The following is a 19,300-nucleotide window of genomic DNA, read 5'->3' on the forward strand; positions in this document are numbered from 1 at the left end:
CCCCCACTTTACAAACGGGGAAACTGAGGCCTGAGGAGGGGAAAAGTCTTCCCTACAGTCACCCAGGAAAACCACAGAGTTAGCTGGAACCCGAGTCTGCGTCCCCTGCCTCCCCTGGGCTGGGCGTTCCCGTGAAGCCGGCTTAGCAAGCCTGATGACGCGGCCATGCTGTGTGCATGCGTGCGTGTGTCCCTGAGGAACAAAGAGTCTGCCAGCTGGGTTTATGTTTCAAGACCTCTGTCCTTGCCCTTGACCAAGCGATCTTACAGGGAGACTAGGGCCAGAGCCCCAGAGCCGGGTGGGGTGGGGTGGGGGGTGGGTAGGAACATCAATCGGAAGCCGCCTGGCCTGGAAACCGGAGAGCCCCCCAGGCCAGAGCCAGGATCTTCTGAGCTCTCTTGAGGAGGCCAGAGACTGCAGGGGAGGGCTGGGGTTCTCTCGGCATTTATTTCATATAGCTGTTTAAAAAGCTTGTTTAAAATATAGATCATTATATATATATATATATATTTATATATATAAAATATATAAAGAGGAATTGAGGCAAGCCACCCCAAAGGAAAAGCTATGTTTTATAAATATTTCTGTAGCTCCCACATCCCAGAGGAAGAAAGAAAACAAAACCAAAAAACATTTACAACCCGAGCTAGTGGTTCCATGTGGTGGGCCCAGCAGGCTCGACCCCAGGGACTGGGGGTCTCGAGGGCTGGGCCTGCAGAACACTCTGATGAGGGCAGACAGACCCCCCCTTCCTTCCCGGGAGGCTGGTGATCTGGCTGTGAAAGGTCAAGTCCATACCAGTCTTGCCAAACCCATGGCCCTGGTTTCTTAGACCAGCCTGGAAGGCAGCAAGAGGGCACTCCCGGGCCGCAGGCTGCCAGGTTATTTTTAATCTTGTTAGTTTCCTTTGATGTCCCGGCCCTCCTTCTGTTCCTGGTGGCTCCCAAGTGGAAGCACAAACAGCCTCCAATGCCTGGCATCTGGAATTCACAAGCAAAAAATCCACGGGGTGTCTCCAGGTCCCTTGGCGGGCCTTAGTGGGCCTCTGAGGGTCCCCAGGAGCTCCCATGGGGGCAGAGCAGACCTCACTTGCAGACGTAGCGCTCCACGGTGCGCTCACACCTGCGGCAGGTGACGTAGCAGCACCAGTGGTACTTGCAGTGGCACCGCTCGACCACGCGGTCTGTGTAGGGGTTGTAGCCGCGTCCACAGCACATGAGGTCACAGCTGTCACTGCCGTGGGATGTCTTGTTGCACTGCCTGTGGGGAGGAGGGGAGGTCAGTGAGCACTTCTATCACCTCCAGCCCCATGCTGCCAGCCCGGCAGCCGGCAGCCTCCCCCACCGCCTCCCTCCCCCCGGCCTGTGGCCGCAGACTCAGTCACCCATGGAAGGTATCCCGGTCTTTGGGAATTTTAAATAATCTTCTTCCCTAAAGCTACTTCTCACTTTTCTCTTTATTTCTAAGAAGCATTTATCAAAATGATGGGGGTGTTTTATTTCTTGGAGATGTCTTTTTTCCTATTTCTCCCACTTCTAAATACTTGAGGGAGCCTCTGGTCATCTTCATATTTAATCTTGAATTATATTGTAACAAATGCAAAGATTGTTTTTAGAATCTCAGGATAAATCCAGAAACAGACAAAATGGCACTGGATATGAGGCAAAGTGAGAGTCTGGCACACTGTTCTTTGGGGGAGAGGCTCCAGTACCCCCTGGCCCGCTATGTGCCAGGCACTTTCCCCCTCTATTTTGTCTTACTGGAGGCATGCAGGGCCCTTGGGTGGGAGGAGTTATCCTGCCCATTTCACAGATGCACACAGGCTCCGTGAATGAAGGACAGAGGCCTGTGCAGGCCTCACGGGAGTCCGTGGAGGAGCAGGCCTTAAGCTCAGGGGTCCTGACACTGAGCACAGTGCGTGTTCTCCCAGGGGAACCCAGGGCTGCCCTGATCCCTGGATCACTCGTGTGGGAGGAGAAGACACTGAAGGCCCCTATAAAACCCACATATCCTTCCCATCAGTTCTTTTGTCTCATGAAGGAATATCTGCACAGGGTGGCAGTTCCTCTGGCGGGAACAGGGATGTCATCATGGGACACAGCTGGGTCCCCACAGCCCTGTGGACCGAGGAATCCCAGAATGTCCGAGATGTACAAGCCCTAGAAATGACCAACCCAGCCCTCATATTTCCTAATGGGGAAACCAAAGCACAGCATGGGGAGGAGACTTGCCCAGGGTCACACAGGGTGAGCCTGGGGTCTGTGAGAGCTCAGGGCGGCGTCCTGAGGCAGAGCTGTCCAGGCTGTCTGGCGAAAGATGAGCGGAGATCTAAGATGCGAAGGAGGGGAGAAGGTGCTGGGTACATAGAGAACAACAGCCTGACCTGACCTAATCTAATAGGAGTTAGGGAACAGATGGAAGGGGACGGGCAGGAGGCAGGGAGGCCAGGGAGGCGGCGGGCAGCAGCTGAGTGAAAGAGGCCAAGCCCTGAGCTGAGGAGGGACCATGGAGTAGGGAGGAGGGGAGCAGCTGGGGTGGGGGGAGAGTCAGGAGGTGACAGTGATCTGCATGCAGGGGCTGCAAACAGTACCAGGCAGGAGGGAACAGCAGGAAGAACACATGCCCCGGAGCCAGACAGACCGGGGTTCAAACCCCGCTCTGCCCTTTCTAGTTGTATGACTTACAGCAAGTCATTTAACCTTTCTGGGCTTTGCTTAGTCACTCAACACCATTGGTCCCCCTCTGCCTTATCCTGAAGGAAAGGGTGGTGGGGAAGGGGGCAGAATTCCATTTTTATTCTGGAAACTTGACAGGCAATGTCTGACAACCTGGTCTCTAACCTCGGAGCCAGACAGAGCTTGAGATGGTGACTGGGAGCAGGGAGTGCAGGGGGGTAGGGCCTGGAGAAGGGGTCACGGCCCCAGGGAAGACCCCTGGGATCCCTGGCTCCCAGGGAATAGGTGGCACAGGCCATGAGAAGGCAGCTTTCAGGGATGCAGGGGCCTCTGGAAGAAACGTGACCAGAGGGCTGGGGCTCAGAACTCACTGCTGAAAAGGCCTCAGTTCGTCAGGCTGGACTTGAGGAGAGTGTCTCTTCCCCAGCAAGGGGGCCAGCCTCTGTGCACACATGCCTTCGACAGTTAAAAAGGCTCATTTATATCTAATCCCCTGCACCCGCAAATGCCCTAACCTAGTAAAGCTTCCCTTTTCCCTCCTCTGGGAAGCCTTCCTTGATGCCCACACGGGGTCAAGACCTCTCTGGGCTCCCCTCACCCCCAACACCCCGGCTTCCCTCCGTCACAGCCTGAACACTTGATGTCTCTCCACCTCCCCGGCACTTGTCAGAGCCTCACATAATGAGTGTGAGGTGTGTCGGTGGTTGTAAGCTACTGAGAGAGTGAGGCTGTTTGTTACCGCAGAAAACGCTGACCAATACAGATGTCTGCAAAGGCCCACTCCCAAAACAATGGCTGGGAGCGGAGCACGGCAGGAAACCTGGGTTGGCGGGGAGCGTCCTGAGAAAGCGAGGAAGGCAGCTGGTGCTATGAGGTGGGCCGCCTCATCAGTAGTTTGGGGGCAAATCCTAAGGGTAGCGTTAAGGGAGCTGGGAAAGAAGAGGCCTGGGAGCCTGGGGGGTGGGAAGAGGGGAGGGGGCGCTGCCATTAATGAGCCCTTCCCATGAGGCTGACACTGCATAGCACAAAGAGAGATCGCTCACCACCCCTCCCAGGTATGTGCTATCAACCTATTGCTCAGAAGAGGAGACAGAGCCTCAGACAGTGAAGGGATTTGGTCAAGGTCCAACAGCTAGGAAGCTGCCGAGTCAGGGTGCACACTGTTATTTCCCAATACACACACACAGCCCCTCATGGATCCAGGGAGACCCTCTCTTTGCTCAGGGGTCCTTGATGGGCTTCTCTCAGTCCCTCTGGGTTCTAGACTCCTCCCCTCCCCACCCCATCCTCATCATACCCAGCCTGACCGCCTCACTCCTTCCCGTCTGCCTGGCTTGACCCAGTTCCATCTTCACACTGCCCGACCCCCTCAATCTGGCCTCCAGATGGGAGCCTGGGCCTCCTCACAGAGCCTGCTGCCCTGGCCTGTGAAGACAGAGCCCCCCCAAACGAGCCCCCCTCTCCTGGAGACAGGAACGTGGGCTGCGGAGGAAGCAAATGCTGGCTGGGCACCAACTATGTGCCAAACACATTCTCAGACACCCTCACTCTGGTTCAATATTCTTTTAACCCCGCAGAACACTCATTTTGTGGAATGCTATTAGGGGCTCCTTAATAAAAGAGTTCCACAGCCAAACACCTCTGGGAAACACAGCTTAGACAGATCCTTTACTGTGGGATTCCTCGGAGCCTTTAATATGTTCTCGTGCCTTGTGAATCGCCAGAAAAAATCCCAAATGAGTATGATTGTGGAACTGTCTCTATTATAGCTCCTCAGGACTGGCTTCCTTCAAAATTATCTCTGGGAAATGCCGTTCCCCACTAGCCCCACCTGGCACATAGTAGGTCTGCAGTCATCACTGGCTCCCTCCACCGCTCTTGTCCTGAGCCAGCGTCAGCAGCCAGGATGGGGCCGGTTGTAGGGATCCCAGCCCTGGCTCTGAAAGCGGGGACCCCGGGGAGAGAGCTGGGGCCCAGAGTGTGGGTGTACGCCTATGGAGGAAATGGGGCCACTATCTCTGCAAGGAATGCAGGCAGACCTCGCTCTCCTGCTGCCCCTCTGCAAAGTGGCTGCCCTAGTTCTGCCTCCACTCTGGGCAGACTTCCCGTGTTGCTGTGGGCTGGCCGCTGCCCCCACCGCCCCTTCTGCCTCATTTGTCCAGTGAGCAAGTTGTACAACTTTTATCTTGCACTTATTCACCTGGCATACGTTTACTGAGGCTAGTCCCTGTCAGCATCTCTTCCTATCTGCCTCCCCAGCCGGACGGAAAGTGGGGTGGGGGCTCCTCACCAACCTCCATTCCCGAGGGGCCCCTGCCTTGGTGAGGTGCACAGCAGCCGTTCCGAGAAGCTCTGCCAGGGACCCCTTGAACCCTGGCACCTCCACTCATTAGTCCTGGGGCCGCCTCTCTCAAATGGGCACAGACTCCATTCCCCAAATGCCAACTGAGGCCTCACTCCCTGCCTGGCCCGGAGCTGGGATGGGGCACCTGCTACACAGCTGACCCCTTCCTGCGGAGGTAGCAGCAGCCCCGTACCTGTCTTGCGTCCCGTGGGAGCCCACCTTCTCGTTCTTCATGCAGAAGTCAGGTGAGCTCTGCAGATAGACAAGCTCCGAGTCCTTCACAGGCCGAATGTCCAAGTCCTTGGGCACCAAGTGCTTGCGGGTGCCCATGGGTCGGTGTACGACCTTGGTGGCTGACAGGTAGCGGGTCTTCAGGTCAGTGGCCACATCCCGAAGCTCCTGCAGCCCCTTCCAGCAGGTGCGGATGGAGCAGGAGCCAGATACCCCGTGGCACTTACACTTCACTTCCAGAGAGGCGCGCAAAGCCTGCGGACAGGGCATGGCGTCGGGCTGGTGGCCAGGGCCCCTCCCTGGCCTGCCTTGGGACTCTGGGCCCCACTCTCCCCACCCCCTGTGCCGGGTGCTCTCAGGGAGTCATCCTCTGCCTGTTTTGGACCTCAGGTGACAGGGCTTTTTGCTCTAAAGCTGGGGGGTGTTTCAGGTCCTCAGCTCCCCCTCCAAACTGGGGGACAGCTGGGAGGTGCAGGAAGAGAGTGGCGCTTGCCGGATAATGGATGCCAGTTATACACCCACTGTACACCAAGTGCTCTAACACATAACATGGCTTAATCATCACCACAGCCCTCATAACTGTCACCTTGCATAGTCGTAAGAATTCAATGAAAAGACGTTTATGAAAGAGTTTTGTGAACTATAAAATTTAAATCAATATTGACTTTGAAAAATCAGTCTAAGTAATAATTTGGTGGAGGGAAGAGGCTTGGGCTTTGGGGCTTGGGCAGACTTTGGCCCTGGCTTTGGAAGTAATTCTGCCCTACCATCTTCCCTGGGCCTCAGTTTCCCCACATGTACCTGAGGGGGATGCATTAGATCCTTTCAGTTCTGCCTTTTCACCCCCACATCTTTGCACAGAGGACTTGGATCCACATGCCCAGGCCGGCCCTCCTGCCTGCCCTGTGCAGGTAGCTGCAAGACTTACTGGTCCCTGGGCCTACCCCTTGCATCAAAAAAATGAAGAAGCTGAGGCACAGAGAGGGCAGGGGCTTGCCCAAAATCACTCAGCGAGTTAGCAAGGGCACTGGTCAGGGCCCCAGGGCTTCTTCCCCCTCACTGGTGCCAGGCAGCGGGGAGCGAGGGAGTCCGTTCCGGTACAAAATCTGGAATCGGCTCAGTGAAGCCCGCGGAGAGCTCAGGAATGAAGTGAGCAGCACCGCAGGGCACGCTCAGCCTCCCAAAGCAGGGGAGGTGCTTCTGAATCATCGAGGAAAGGTAAACTATGTCCAGTTCCTCAGCTCTGCTGGGTGCCAGCACCGAGCACATTGTATCTGCGAGGTACCCCTCCCAGGCCCTCGGCTTGGGGGAGGGGGACCAGAGAGGCCAGCTGTGCGCATCAGGGCCCCAGGGGTAAGTCCAGCGTGCCCAGCGCTGAGACCCTGTTTGGACTGCACGGCAGGAGGCTGCGGCTGCGCCTCTGGCGCCAAGAGGTTTGGGCCCTGCGCGGGCCAGCTTCTTGGACTAGGGGCTGGGCGAAGGGCTCCTGCTGAGCTTCCAAGGATGGGGGCCTGATCCCCAGGGTTGGGAGGCTGAAGTCCTGGGTCCCTGGCCAGGCTCTGCTACAGACCCACAGCGTGACTTGGCCTCAGTTTCCCCAAATGTCCCTTACATGAGAGAGACCAGTGAGAGAGGAAGGTGAGGACATGGAAACCTCTGGACTTGGAGTCCCACAGACCTGGGCTCCATTGCGCCCTGTGTTCTTGGTTGAGCCACCTCAGCTCTTTGTGCCTCACTCGGTGCCTCTGTAAAATGGGCCTTGCACAGGGCTGCAGGGAGGAGGTCATGAGAAGCCGTCTGCAGCCAACACCCTGCCCCTCCAGGACCCCGTTCTCCATCTGCAAGAAGACATAGCAGTACCTCCTCACAGGTGGTTTGTGGGCCGCAGGAGAGAAAACTCATCAAGCACCCAACACAGTGCCTGGCATACAGATTGGCGTAAAGTTGTTGTTTTTTAATTGTCAAAAAATAAAAGGTCTATTCATTCATTCGCCCAATCTTTTGTGGAATGATGTAAGGAGTTAAGGAAAAATTGATAACAGATGTTGGGGAAAACTGTGTTTTGGAGGTTACAGTGGGTTTTGGAGCCAGGAGGGAGTCCCCATTAGAATCCAGGAGACGATGCCTTAGGCTAAGGCCGGGTTGCCCCACAGCCCCCTCCACGTCTCCTCCCACACCCAGCCTTGGGCCAGAGCCCCAGAGACAGAGCCTGAGGAACATGGCCAATACAGAGCAGCAAGCACTCCAATTTACGATGGGAACAACTGAGGCCAGAGAGGAAGAGACTTGCACATAGAGCCAAGGTAGGAACTCAGAGCTCCTGACTCCCAGCTCGGTGCTCCTTCTCGGCCCACATTCTCCAACCCAAATCCCAGTGGACCCCCTGGAGGAGGAGGATCCAGGCAAGCCCCAAGCAGCTGGAGAGGGAAGAGCTGGGGAGGCCAGGAGCACATCAGTGTGGATGTATCAGGGCCCACCCCTCCCCGCCACCCCCTCCATCGGGGCACACTGGGTGGCCTTTTCTTGCCGATTGGCACAAGCGCAACCATCTGGGGTGGGTGGGGTGGGTGGTTACCTGTCTCCCCACTTCACTGTTGTGTAGACGCATCAGTTTATTGGCTTGGGATCCTGTTTTTTTCACCTTCATAGGAGCATCGGAAAACTTGGCCCCCATGAGGAGCCCGTAGCTGAGGTTGTCCGCACATCCTCCCCAGCGGTTCCCGGGCCCGGGTGGCTCACCTGGGACGGGGCCGCAGGAGCAGCCGGGCAGGTCGCCGGAGGTACAGGCCCGGGCGATGGCGTGGCTGATGGCGGCTGCCGACAGCGCATACACGAAGGCGGACTCCCGGGTCCCTGTGGGAAGGCGTGCGTCAGCCCATGTCGGGTGACCAGGGGCTAGCACCCAGCCTAGGCCTGAGGGACTCCTCCTGGGCTCCTACCTCCTTTTATGAGGTCAGGTGGGAACAGGGGCTGCAAGCAGCATGGAGCGGGTGGAGGACGGAACTTGGGCCATTAATCTGTTTCCCTCACTTTCTCCCACAAATACATTAGCTGCCCTGCGCGCGCACACACACACATTCACATAGGCCAGCAGAGCCCCCCCCGCCCCCATGCAGGCAGGCGCACCCGCACTCCCACAGGCTCATGACCCTGTGCTTGAGCCTGCCTGCTCTGCACTCAGTGCGAGGGGCTGCTTTAGAGAAATGAAGGCCCAGCCCCTGAGCTCCCCAAAGAGTTCACGACCTGATAGGCAAGATGAGTGTGCAGAGAGCCTGCTGTGTGTGGAAATGTGTCCCCCAAAAGACCTGCTCAGCTCCTGACCCTTCGTACATGTGAATTATTTAGAAGTAGGGTCTTTGCAAGTATAACTAAGCTAAAATGATCCAGGTGGGCTCTAATCCAAGGACTGGTAGCCGCAGAGGAAGAGGGAGTTTTGGAATCAGAGACACGTAGAGGGAGAAGGACAAGCGACAGAGGTGGAGATTGGAGTGATGCAGCTATAAGCCAAGGAACAATGAGGCCACCACCTGAAACTAAAGAGGCCAGAAAGAGCCTCCCCGTGCACCTTCAGACAGCACAGCCCTGCCTACACCTTGATCTCAGACTTCCAGCCTCCAGAACTCTGAGACAACACATTTCTGCCGTTTGAAACAGCCTCACCCCTAGTTTGTGGTACTTTGTTACTGCAGCCCTGGCACATGGAGCCCAGTGTGCCCCGGCGGGGGTGTGTCTTGGCCTTGGGTCCGAGCTCTGGATCCATCTCTTTACTAGAAAGTCACTTCCTCTTCTTGAGTGTCAGTTTCCTTAACAGTAGAATGGGAGTGAGAATACCTACTCCCCAGGCTGACTCTAGAGTTCATGTAATTCGGGAAGAAAGGGAGCTTTGTCGAGTGCCACACACAGGTTAGCTGTTACCGTGCAGGACACAGGTTAGATCCATTAGGGCTCTTCTGCCAATCGAAAGCCTCTCTGTTGAACCCACGGTCCCCAAATCCACCTCCGACCCCCTCCAGGAAGTCTTCCCCCCAGATATTTTTTAGTCCATTTATCATTGTGTGCATCTTGTGGTGACCGGTTTAGAATTAACTGTGAACACCAGTCTGCCCCGGGGGTGGGTTCCGTCACATTCTTGTCCCATCGGCCCCTCAGCCCCAAGAGCTCCCCTGGGACCCTGCCTTCATTCATGCTTTAGGGCGCACGTGCGTTTGTGCTGTCACTCAGGCTCCGCTGCACCGGTATATTCACTCACTCTATGTTTATTCATTCATCAATTCATGCCTAAATACCCAGATCTATGATTAATTCATCCACCCACCCATCCATCCATGGCTCTAACCTTCTGTGTATCCGTCCATCATCCATCCATTCACTCGTCCGCCCGTCACGTATTCATCCATCCATCCACCCGTGACTTCACCCACCTATCTAAACACATCTATTTATGCCTGAATTCACCCACCCCCACCCGCCAGCATTCCGTAGGCCCTAGCAGCCCCAGCTGGCTCCCTACCTCTCTCCAGGTCAAGCAGGTAGTTGGGGGCCAGCTCGATGGAAGAACAGTTCCAGCGCATGTCCGCGAAGGCCCTGCGGCAGGCCTTCATGACCTCGCGGGCAGCGTGCACGATGGTGTGCATGAGCTCCAGGTTACTGCGGCACAGCTGGACCTGCGCGGACACCAGGCCCTCCAGCTGCTTGCAGTGCTGTGTCTGGTTCAGCGCCAGGGCTGCTGGCGTCTTGGACAGCGCCCTGTGCACCGCCAAAAGGCAATGACAATGGAAGGAAAGACAAGGCGTTAGAGGCCGCGTTGCCTTCACCCCTCCTACAGGCCCCGCCTCTCCCAGGAGCCTTTTACTAGAAAGAGCCAAGAAACCAAGAGGCAAAGCACTGCCTCTGACAGAAATACGGCTTCTCCTCCCACCCCACTGTGACCTTGGGCACATTACTGTCCCTTCCAGGGCCTCAGGTTCTCATTTATAACACAGGATCATGACCTCCATTTACCGAAGCTTTATTGTAAATCTGCTAACAATAACTTCACCGTGTGAAAGGTACTCACATCCATTGCCTTTATTTAGTTCTCACAGAGCTATGAATTATTCCTCCTTATTAAACATTCATTCAGCACTGAGCACCCATTATGCCCTAGACACTGTGCTAAGTGCTAGGTTTTTATAATCATCATCATAATAATACATATTATTAATTAAGCATTTACTAGGCACACAACATGAGTTAGGAGCTTCCCACCACTGCTTCATTAAATTATTAAACTCATTTATTAGGCTATAAAGTCCCACACACATGCAAGGGATTGTTATTTAAGATTAAAGAGCCACTCATTTTATGATAAAACACACTTAGTCATTAACTTGCTATGAGACCTTAGGTAAATCCCTGTCTCTCTGGGCCTCGGCACCTGTCCCTATAAATACATTTCCCAAAATGGGTTCCAGTCCAGTGCGACACTCTGAAAAAAGGGGACCCATGGTCAAGCATATTTGGGAAATATGATATACTATGTCCCTGAGAAATGCTGCAACAAAGCAGCAGGCCTGGTTGTGTTTAACTCCTTGCCTGCTGGGCAAAGAGCCCTTGGAGGAGGGCTGACCTCGCCCAGGCTTTGGGAAATACTGGCCGAGGGGGCTCTCTGAACCCTGGTGGTGCCACAAGACCTAAGAGCTTCCCAGCTCCTGGCCCTGGACACTGGGATTCCAAAGACACGGGGGCTGTGGGCCCATCCTGGATCTGCCTTTCTCCCAGGCCTTCTCTAAGGAGCAGATTGCCTCAGGCAGCCCCTCCTCTAAGTGCAGGCTAGATGGGCCCCACCGCCTTGAAGGGTTTCAGGTAGGCGAGCCCTCTGCCCTCAGTAACCCAGCAGAGACCCTAGAGGGATACGCCCGCCTCCCAAACCACGAGCAGGGGCACGCGAGGTGTGCCTGGATGCCGGCCTCGGCACAGAGAGCAGACCTCAGGCATGTTTCTGGATCTCCGCGGAGCTGTCCGCTCCTCCCTGAGCCGCTGAGGCCTGCCCAAGCTGGTGCGCCTCGGGGCGCCCATGGTCTGACTTCCTGCAGCCCGTGCTGGGTGAGGTGTGCGCACAGGGAGGCAGAGCCGCCCCCAATGTTGTGACCCCCTCCGCCTCTGGCAAGCAGACACTGTCCACACATGCGGCCCCAGTTGGCAGAGCCTCTCGTGTCCTGCCTCCTCCCATTCTCACAACACCCAGAGGAGTGGGCCTGGACGAAATCGTTAACACCCCTTTGTACAGAGGAGGACACCGGGGACACGCAGGGCCCGTGTGCTCGGCCTTCTCCTGACACCATCCTCCTGCAGACCTGTCCCCTGGCTTCCTGGGCCCCCCCTTTCTGCCGGGCTGGGGGCCGTGCACACCCAGCTGTCCGGAGTTGCTCTGCCCCTCACCTCACCCAGCTTGCTTCTTTCCCCTCTGAGTCAGTTCTCTGTTTCACAACGGGCAAGATTACATGAGATGCACCAAGAAACGCCCGTACAGCACCCAGCACACAGTGGGCACTCAAGCCGCGTGAGCTGCCTCCCTTGCAGGTCTTCTCCCCGTGTTCCTGCTTAGGCCAAGAAGGGGAGGTAGCGTGAGCCCAGCTTTCCCTGTGGAGCTCAGTCCAGGCAAATCCTGAATGCCCGGCACTGTGGCTCCCAGGGAGGTGCGCTCTGTGCTCCCGGTGCCTGGGGACTCTGGGCCACTCTGGGTCTCAGCCTGTTCTCCTCTGAAGTCATCAAGCATCCACCTCCCCAGCCAATGGTGAGCAAAGGCGCTCTGGGAGACGCCACAGCGAGGACACTCTCATGCAAGGCTCAGACTGTCCAGGTGGGTGGCGGGAAAGTAGGAGGCCCCTGGTGGGCACAAGATGGAGGCTTGGAGCTGGTGGAGAGAGTGGCCGGGTTGGTGGGGGAGGGGTGTTGAGGTGGGGGGGCCGCCCACGGGAGTGTGCAGGCGGGAGATCAGGAGGTGGGAGGCAGTGGATTCCACTCCTGAGGAGGGAGATTCGGTCATCTGGTAATTAGTGGTAATGACTGTATCTAACTAAGTCCCCCTTGGGGAGGTAATCAAGGATTAGGGAGGGAGGCGGGGGAGTTACCCGTCTGGACATCTCCACCAGCTTGCTTCACTGCAGCAGACCCCTAATTGAAAACATTTTGATTTGTCTGGGGGTGGGGGTATGGGGGAGAGGGTGGAAGAGAGGACAGGAGGGAACAGAGAGTTCACAGGCAAGGCCTGTGCCAAGGGTGCTTCTGGGGTGGCCGAGGTCTCTTCATTCGGGGGTTGGGGGTTCTCCTGAGAAAGTCTAGCAGCCAGAGTTTCAGTCCCAGCTCAGCTGCTTTCCCACCGTGTCCCCATCTCATTGTGTAAGTAGGGACACTGAGGCCCCGAGAAGGGCAGGGCTTGCCCCGACTGGGTACTCAGCCAATCAGAGGCGGGGCCAAGCGAGAGCCCAGGCTGGGGCTCTTTTACTCCCGCGTCAGGGATGAAACTGGGACTCTGAGAGGCTGAAGTGGCTGATTGGCCTGAGGCTTGGCTTGCGCTCGTGAACTGGCAGAGCTCTGGCTCGGACCCAGGTCTCTGGGCTCTGGCCTGGTGCACCTTGCACCTACTCTGCAGCAGCTTTGTCCCTTCTGGAGAATCCTGGGACTCCTCCTTGAGAGGCCCAGCCCCTGAGTGAGCAGCACGCTTGTGGCTGCCAGGGGTGGCAGGGTGGTCTTTTTGGGCCATCCCAGCCACCCTGGGCCTTTTCCCTCACTGACAGCCGCAGGAGTTCACAGGAGGCTGGAACCACCCTTCCCTTCCCCCCACTTGGGGCAGCCAGAGAGGGGGGCGAGCAGCCCACCTGGGTTCCCCCACACTTGTTGGTCTGAGGATATCCCAGCAGCAGGCTTGGGTGAGAGGTGAGGTCATAAAGAGGCCCCCCAAGTTATTTCTTGTCAGCTGCTTCCATAAGCTGCCAGGCTCTGCCCCGCTTCCCCTTCCCCTTCAGGCCATCAGGAAAGTCAGCCTGAGTCTCAGGTGCCCCACAGGTAAGCATTCCAGGTCACTCAGCCACACCTGGTTTCAGCTCCTGTGTCAAATGGCCCTTTCATCTTTAGCTCACTTTCCAAAACACAAGGCAGCAGGGCCCCCCCAGGGCAACCCCAGGATAGCTGCACTTTCCTGGGTGAGTCCCCAGCCTCCTATGGGCACTGAACGCTTCCCTGTTCCCGATTGCCCCGTGGCTGCCTGTGACCACAGGCTGCAGAGCCACAGCCTAACGTGGCCCCTGCTGCCTATTAGCTGTAACCGTCTGAGACTCCCTGTGCTTCCGTTTCCTCTTCTGTTTAATGGGAAATTCAAGTGAAACGATATAGACAAAGCACTGAGAACCGTGCCTGGCTTGTAGCAAGGCCATATACAGCTGACCCTTGAACAGCTTAGGGGTTTGGGATGCCAGCCCCCGCAAATGCACTAAAGAATCTGCATATAAGTTTTACTCCCCAAAAACTTAAGTTGCCCCTCAGTAACCATGGAGGATTGATTCCAGGACCCCTGTAGATACCAAAATTCACAGATGCTCAAGTCCCCTATATAAAATTGCATAGATCAATGCATACAGTTGGCCCTCCACATCCATGGATTCGCAGCTGCAGGTGGAAAACAGTACAGGAAAAAAATCCATGTGTACCTGGGCCTGTGCAGTTTAAACTTTTGTTGTTCAAGGGTCAACTGTGTACACACATACGCATGCATGCACACATACACTATTGTTATTCATTTTTTATATTGATTTTTTTTTTAAAGAGAGAGAGAAATATTGATTTATTGTTCTACTCACTCACGTATTCGCTGGTTGATTCTTGTATGTGCCCTGACTGGGGATCAAATCTGCAACTTTGGTGTATTGGGACGACACTCTAACTGGCTGAGCTACCCAACCAGGGCCTATTGTTGCTATTCTTAAAAGCCACTCCTTCTCCTGCTTCCCCCTCTATTTTCAGCTCCAGCAAGAGTTAAATCACTATCAAGAGGTTTGGTTTCACGGAGACCGTCTGCTTGGGTTCTGACCCCACAGCCACTATTAACTAGCTGTGTGACTTTGGGTCAGTTACCTCTCTGTACCTTCACTTCCTCATTTGTAAAAGGGTAGTGATAAGAATATCACCTACTTCGTGAGGAAAGCTCTTGGAACAGTGTCTGGGATTTACTATTAGGCTCCTATAATTCCTGGCCTCTCTGTTCCCCCAGGTGCACAGTCCCGCCTCTGCGCCTTTGCCCTGGCTGCTCCTCCTGCCCAGGGTGCCTGCTTTGCATTCCACCCTTGGCCATCAAAATCCTATCTGTCCTTCAAAGCCCAGTCCTACCCTGGGTGGGACTGACTGTTCCTCCTCTGGGCTCCCACGCTCCCTCTCTGAGGACACAGCCCAAAGTCCACTTTGGTTTTTTGTTTTCTTTTTTTTACATATCACCTCCGCAAGAGTCTAGGAGGTTCTTTAAGGCAGGCACTGAGTTGTACCATTTTTGTGGCAGCCTGAGCCAGGCAATGGGAACAGCATGGATGTTGGACTTAGCCAACTATATATTCTAGGCTCTCCTCAGCCACATGCTGGCCTGGGGGCCGCGCAAGTCACACGCTTCTCGGAGTCAGAGCGGGCCCGCTGTAGCATGGGTCCTCACACGCCATAGGAGCAAGCTCAGTTCAGCTTGCGGCACCTTTGCTCTGTCGTAAATTCTTTCCCTCTCTGGACCTCAGTTTACGCCTCTGTAAAATGGTGGTGGTGGGGGAGAAGGGCTTGGACTCCCTGATCGGAGGTTCCCACCAACTGGGACAGTGCCAGGTCCTGGCAGTAGAAGGAAGGTTGATGATTTTTCACAAAACTAATCAGGAGCGGCTGGAAGGCTGCTGAGCACAGATTTCTTCTTGCAAACAAAAAATGCAGGAAGATGAGGTTGAGTTGCCGATTAATTGACAACTCATCCTCAGAAGGGGTAGGGCTGATGACCTCAAGACTACTTGCTGGTCCTGGCAGATACGGCTCACTGGGTCGGGCGCTGGCCTGTGAACCAAACAGTTCGATTCCCAGTTGGGGCATACGCCTGGGGGCAGCTGATTGATGTTTCTCCCGCACATTGATGTTTCTCTGCCTCTTTCTCCTTCCCCTCTCTCCAAAAAATAAATTGAAAATTTAAAAAATAGACTATTTGATGGTGGCCTGGTCACTATCATCCTGTCTCCCAGCTAATCCATGACCCTTCCTCGCAGCCCCTCCCCAGCCCCCATAATCTGTCCCTGCCTGCTTATCTGCATTGCTCCCCACCCCCACCCCAAACTCCAGACTGTGTCCTGTTGTCCTGTCCTGGACGTTCTGCTCAGGGAGTCCCTCCACTCTAAATGCCATACTTCCCACTGTCCCCACCTGCCACACTCCCAGAGCCTCTCCAGGCCCAGCCTAGGGGGCACCATCCCTGAAAAATCTTTTCAGAGTCTCAAGTGTGTGCCCCCCACCAGGTGGCCTCCCTGCTCTGGGCCCGCACGGCACCACCCTGCTCTCTCCAAGGCACTTGGAGTTATTTACAGCCTGGGCTTATCTTTTCCAGTCCAGAGGGCAGCTCCTCCAGGAAGGGGCTGGGCTTGACTCCTTTCTCCACCCCTGCAGAGCCCGCAGCGCTGCACAGAGCAGGCACTCCCTTCTGCTGGATGGAAGGGCACCTCTCTCTCCCACCTACCCCTCTATTCATCATTTCTATGTAAAGGAATCTCTTTCACATGTGCACAGCATCTGACAGTTTATGAGGTTCTTTCAAGAACCGCTTCTCATCTCAGCTGAGTGAGGTGCAGATGCTTACTCTCCTTTGACAGAGGAAGTCACTGAGGCTCCCAGAGGCTGTGTGACACTTCCCCAGTGTCACTCAGGTGGAAGGGTCAGGACTGTTTGAGGACCTCCGGCTAGGGTCAGGAGACTGTGAAGGAAATGAAACCTTGAGAAGGCCCTACGGGCAGGGCGCAGACCCTCTTTGACTGTGCCCCTTGCCCACACTGTCTTTTTTCATCTGCCCCTGGGCAGTCTTGAGCAATCCTCAGCTGCCCAGGACAGGGTAATTCCGCCGCCCTCCACGCCCGCCCTGCTCCTCCTTAGTAACCCTTGGGGAGGTATGGACAATATTTTGCAGAAAGGGGAAAAGAGGCTTAAAAAGAATGACTTGCTCACGACCCCCAAGCCAACTTCTGCTCCCGGGTCTGGGGCACGCTTGCCCCATTCACCGGGCCCCTTACCGCTCCCCTCCGCCCCCAGCCACCTTTGCCAGAGCCCGCCTGTGCGCGTGAGGTCCCTACTTACAGCCACTTGATGCCATAGCACACGCCAGTCTGGAGCGCCAGGGCGAAGAGCAGCGCCTCGCAAACCTGCGGCCGCGCCCTCATCGTCGCGCGGCGGGCGCGCCAGGGGTCGCACCCGGGAGGAGCCGCGCCGAAGTTGCACCGCGCCCGGGCCACCGCAGCTTGTCCTCCCGCTGGTGCCTGCAGCCGGGGAGAGCAGAGGCGGCGGGTTAAGGCGGCGCTCAGGGCTGGGGCCGCGGCGGGGGTGGTGGTGGAGGGGGGCGTTTTATTCAAATTACAAAGCGAGGAGGGGGGTCCCGGTCGGGGGAGGTCGAGCGCAAGGCGGGCGTCACCTCCCGCCCGGCACAGACCCGGATTCGGCCACAGTCTGGCTCGAATTAGGTGCCGAGGGCGTGTCCACCTAACTCGGCACCCGGCCGCTTCTTTGTGCCACTCGGGCTGGGACCCGGACTACGGGCAGGAAAGATAGGGACAGACAGGACCAGAGACACCGGAAAGGAGACCCAGTAGAGAGGGGCAGGGAGGTTGCAAGAGGGAGAGACGCTCAAACCCTTTTACAAGAGACCGAGGCTGGCAGACGCTGGGCAGTGGGAAAAGCCGGGACAGGCTCACGGAGAAGCGGAGCGACGGAAAGGGGAGGGCGAGCGGGGTCGGGCCAGAGGCCGCGGGCGGGCCAGGAAGGAGCAGATTCGAGGCCCGGAAACTGGGTTCTTATCTCCGCAATAGTAATTATTATATTATGACCCTGGTGATTTCCCTTTCCCGCTGGGCCTCAGTTGACCCTCTCTGTATGCTGGGGACACAGCAGTGATAACGTTCGTTCACCTAACAGGATGGCATTCGCTCCTTCCAGCAGCCCTGTGAGATTAGTACTCTCAGTGTCTCCGTCTCCCAGATGAGAAGACTAAGGCCCAGAGATAAGAAATGGGGTTGTTCAGCCATTAAGCATTATGTCTACACCCCGTGTTCTACTCCCAAGTCTGCTCAGGTGGCCGGTGACATCACGGACTATGAGAAGACAAGGACATGGAGGCTTGCTCTGGGCATCAGTTTCTCAGTCTGCAAAGGGGAGGATGAGAAATGGGATGGCAAAGGTCTTTGCACAGCGAGAGCTGTTCAGGATGCCGGGTCTCCAAGCCCCTCTCCGGCCGTCCCGCTTCGCGGGGCCGGGTGGTATCCAGGCCAGAGCCCAGGCTGGGTGGGCAGCCTGGCCTTGGCTAAGCAGGGAAGCGCACCAGGACGGCGCGGTGCCGCCTCGCGCCGCCAGGCGGCGTCCTGGGGCCGTGGAGCAGCCTCTACCCCTCCGAGCCCGCAGGCTGCAGAACCGCTTTCTCCGGCTCTTTTTCTTTTCTTTTCCCCTCTTCATTCTCGCCTCATTAACTCCCTTCCAGGCTTCTCCCAAATTTACCAACACCTGGCGTTCTCCTGGACGCATTCAGAGCCCCAGCCCCTTTCCCCTGGGGTGGAGCAGAGACAAAGGGATTCCTTTCTAAAGGGTTTGGGGAGCTGGAAAAAGTAGGCGTCCGCCTTTGTGGGGGAGCTTAAGCAGTAAGGGAACCTTCTCATTTAACTGCGTGAGCTCGGACAAGCCCCCCACCACGCCCAGCCTCAGTTTCTCCCTCTATAAAAGCAAGGGACTGGCCTTCGCGGCACATTTCCTGGGGTCTCTCCGGCCTTCCAGCGGTCTGCGGGTCTTTGCCTTCCCCTCGGCCTAGGCTTCCACTTATTCCGTATACCTGTGTAATATGTGCATATATGTGTGTCCCTTAAATACACACACAGACTTGAAACCTCGCTGTGTTCTGGAGCCTTCCACCATAATCCAGGAGAAGGCAAGGAGAAAACCCAGAAGTAAATTTATTTTCTCCTTCGCAGAGTCTCTCGCTAGGCGACTAACCCAGAGGCGCTGGCTACAAACAAGAGTCAAGGCTGGGGGGTCTCAGCGTAACTGAGCCCCCTCCTCCCCCTCAGCCTGTATTCAAACCCTTTGTCTTACTGCCCTTGAAAGTTTACCACACTCCTGAGAACGAGAAAAATGCCGGCTGGATATGGGAGGAAGGGAAAGGATCAAACCTCCAGTCACTGTCTCTCTTCGCCCCCACCCCTCCTAAAGTGTGGGCTTCCCCCCACCCCGGCCCCCGCCCCCCACGCCGGCGCCCAGCATTCCAGGGTGGGAAGGGGGAAGGGGCTGCACGCGGGGGAGGAGAGCGAAGACTCACAGCCGGGTATAAGTGTCCAGCCCAACTTGCCAAGAGAGAAGAGGGGCCGCCCGGGTCACACAGCGCACGGGGACCCAAACCTCCAGCTACTCCGGCTCTTTCCGAGCTGCCCTGGTGGTCCCGGGCTTCTCCCTCTCCCTCCGCCAGCCCAGCGCGTCGCTGGGAGAGGCATTCCCTGGCCTGGGCCTCTGAGTGCTGGCGGGTTATTCCTGTCCGGTGTAAAAGCGTCCAGGACGGCCGCGCGGGCCGCTGGGTCACCCTCTCGGCCTGCGCCCGGAGGGTCAGGGCGCACTCGCCTCGCGGAGTTCCCAGCCCGCCAGAGGGCGCTAAGTTGGGGTTCAAGGTAGGATAGGCGGCTGCCTCCCATGCGTGGGACACTGGGCAAGTCCCCTCCTCTTCCTGGGACCCAGTGCCTCTGTCTGGGGATGGGATGAGGTGCAGTGTAAGTGCCCTCTCAGTTCGGGTTGTCCTGTAAGACATCCACTTGCCGCGGGC

At 56.5% G+C, this 19,300-nt stretch overlaps 1 protein-coding gene across 1 annotated transcript; it reads right to left on the minus strand.

The window, feature by feature from the left end:
- Positions 1-575: 575 nt before the first annotated feature.
- Positions 576-16,670, minus strand: WNT11 (Wnt family member 11). The gene is made up of 5 exons (XM_054576155.1): positions 16,588-16,670; positions 9,761-9,996; positions 7,826-8,103; positions 5,213-5,505; positions 576-1,260 (listed from the first exon to the last, which is right to left on the minus strand). Exons 1-5 carry the CDS (start codon positions 16,668-16,670, stop codon positions 1,086-1,088), a joined length of 1,065 nt encoding a protein of 354 aa, XP_054432130.1. The 3' UTR covers positions 576-1,085.
- Between the last annotated feature and the right edge of the window lie 2,630 nt (positions 16,671-19,300).

The sequence above is a fragment of the Pteronotus mesoamericanus genome, unplaced genomic scaffold (assembly GCF_021234165.1).
Source record: "Pteronotus mesoamericanus isolate MK-2021 breed Mesoamerican mustached bat unplaced genomic scaffold, CSHL_Meso_final contig_33, whole genome shotgun sequence".
Taxonomy (NCBI): Eukaryota; Metazoa; Chordata; class Mammalia; order Chiroptera; family Mormoopidae; genus Pteronotus; species Pteronotus mesoamericanus.

Excerpts from the sequence above, each read along its gene's own strand:
- WNT11 (XM_054576155.1), bottom strand. The coding sequence starts at position 16,670 with ATGAGGGCGCGGCCGCAGGTTTGCGAGGCGCTGCTCTTCGCCCTGGCG. Across the intron at positions 8,104-9,760 it reads CCTGCTTGACCTGGAGAGAG|GGACCCGGGAGTCCGCCTTC; the intron begins GTAGGGAGCCAG and ends GCCTTCCCACAG. Across the intron at positions 1,261-5,212 it reads TCCCACGGGACGCAAGACAG|GCAGTGCAACAAGACATCCC; the intron begins GTACGGGGCTGC and ends TCCTCCCCACAG.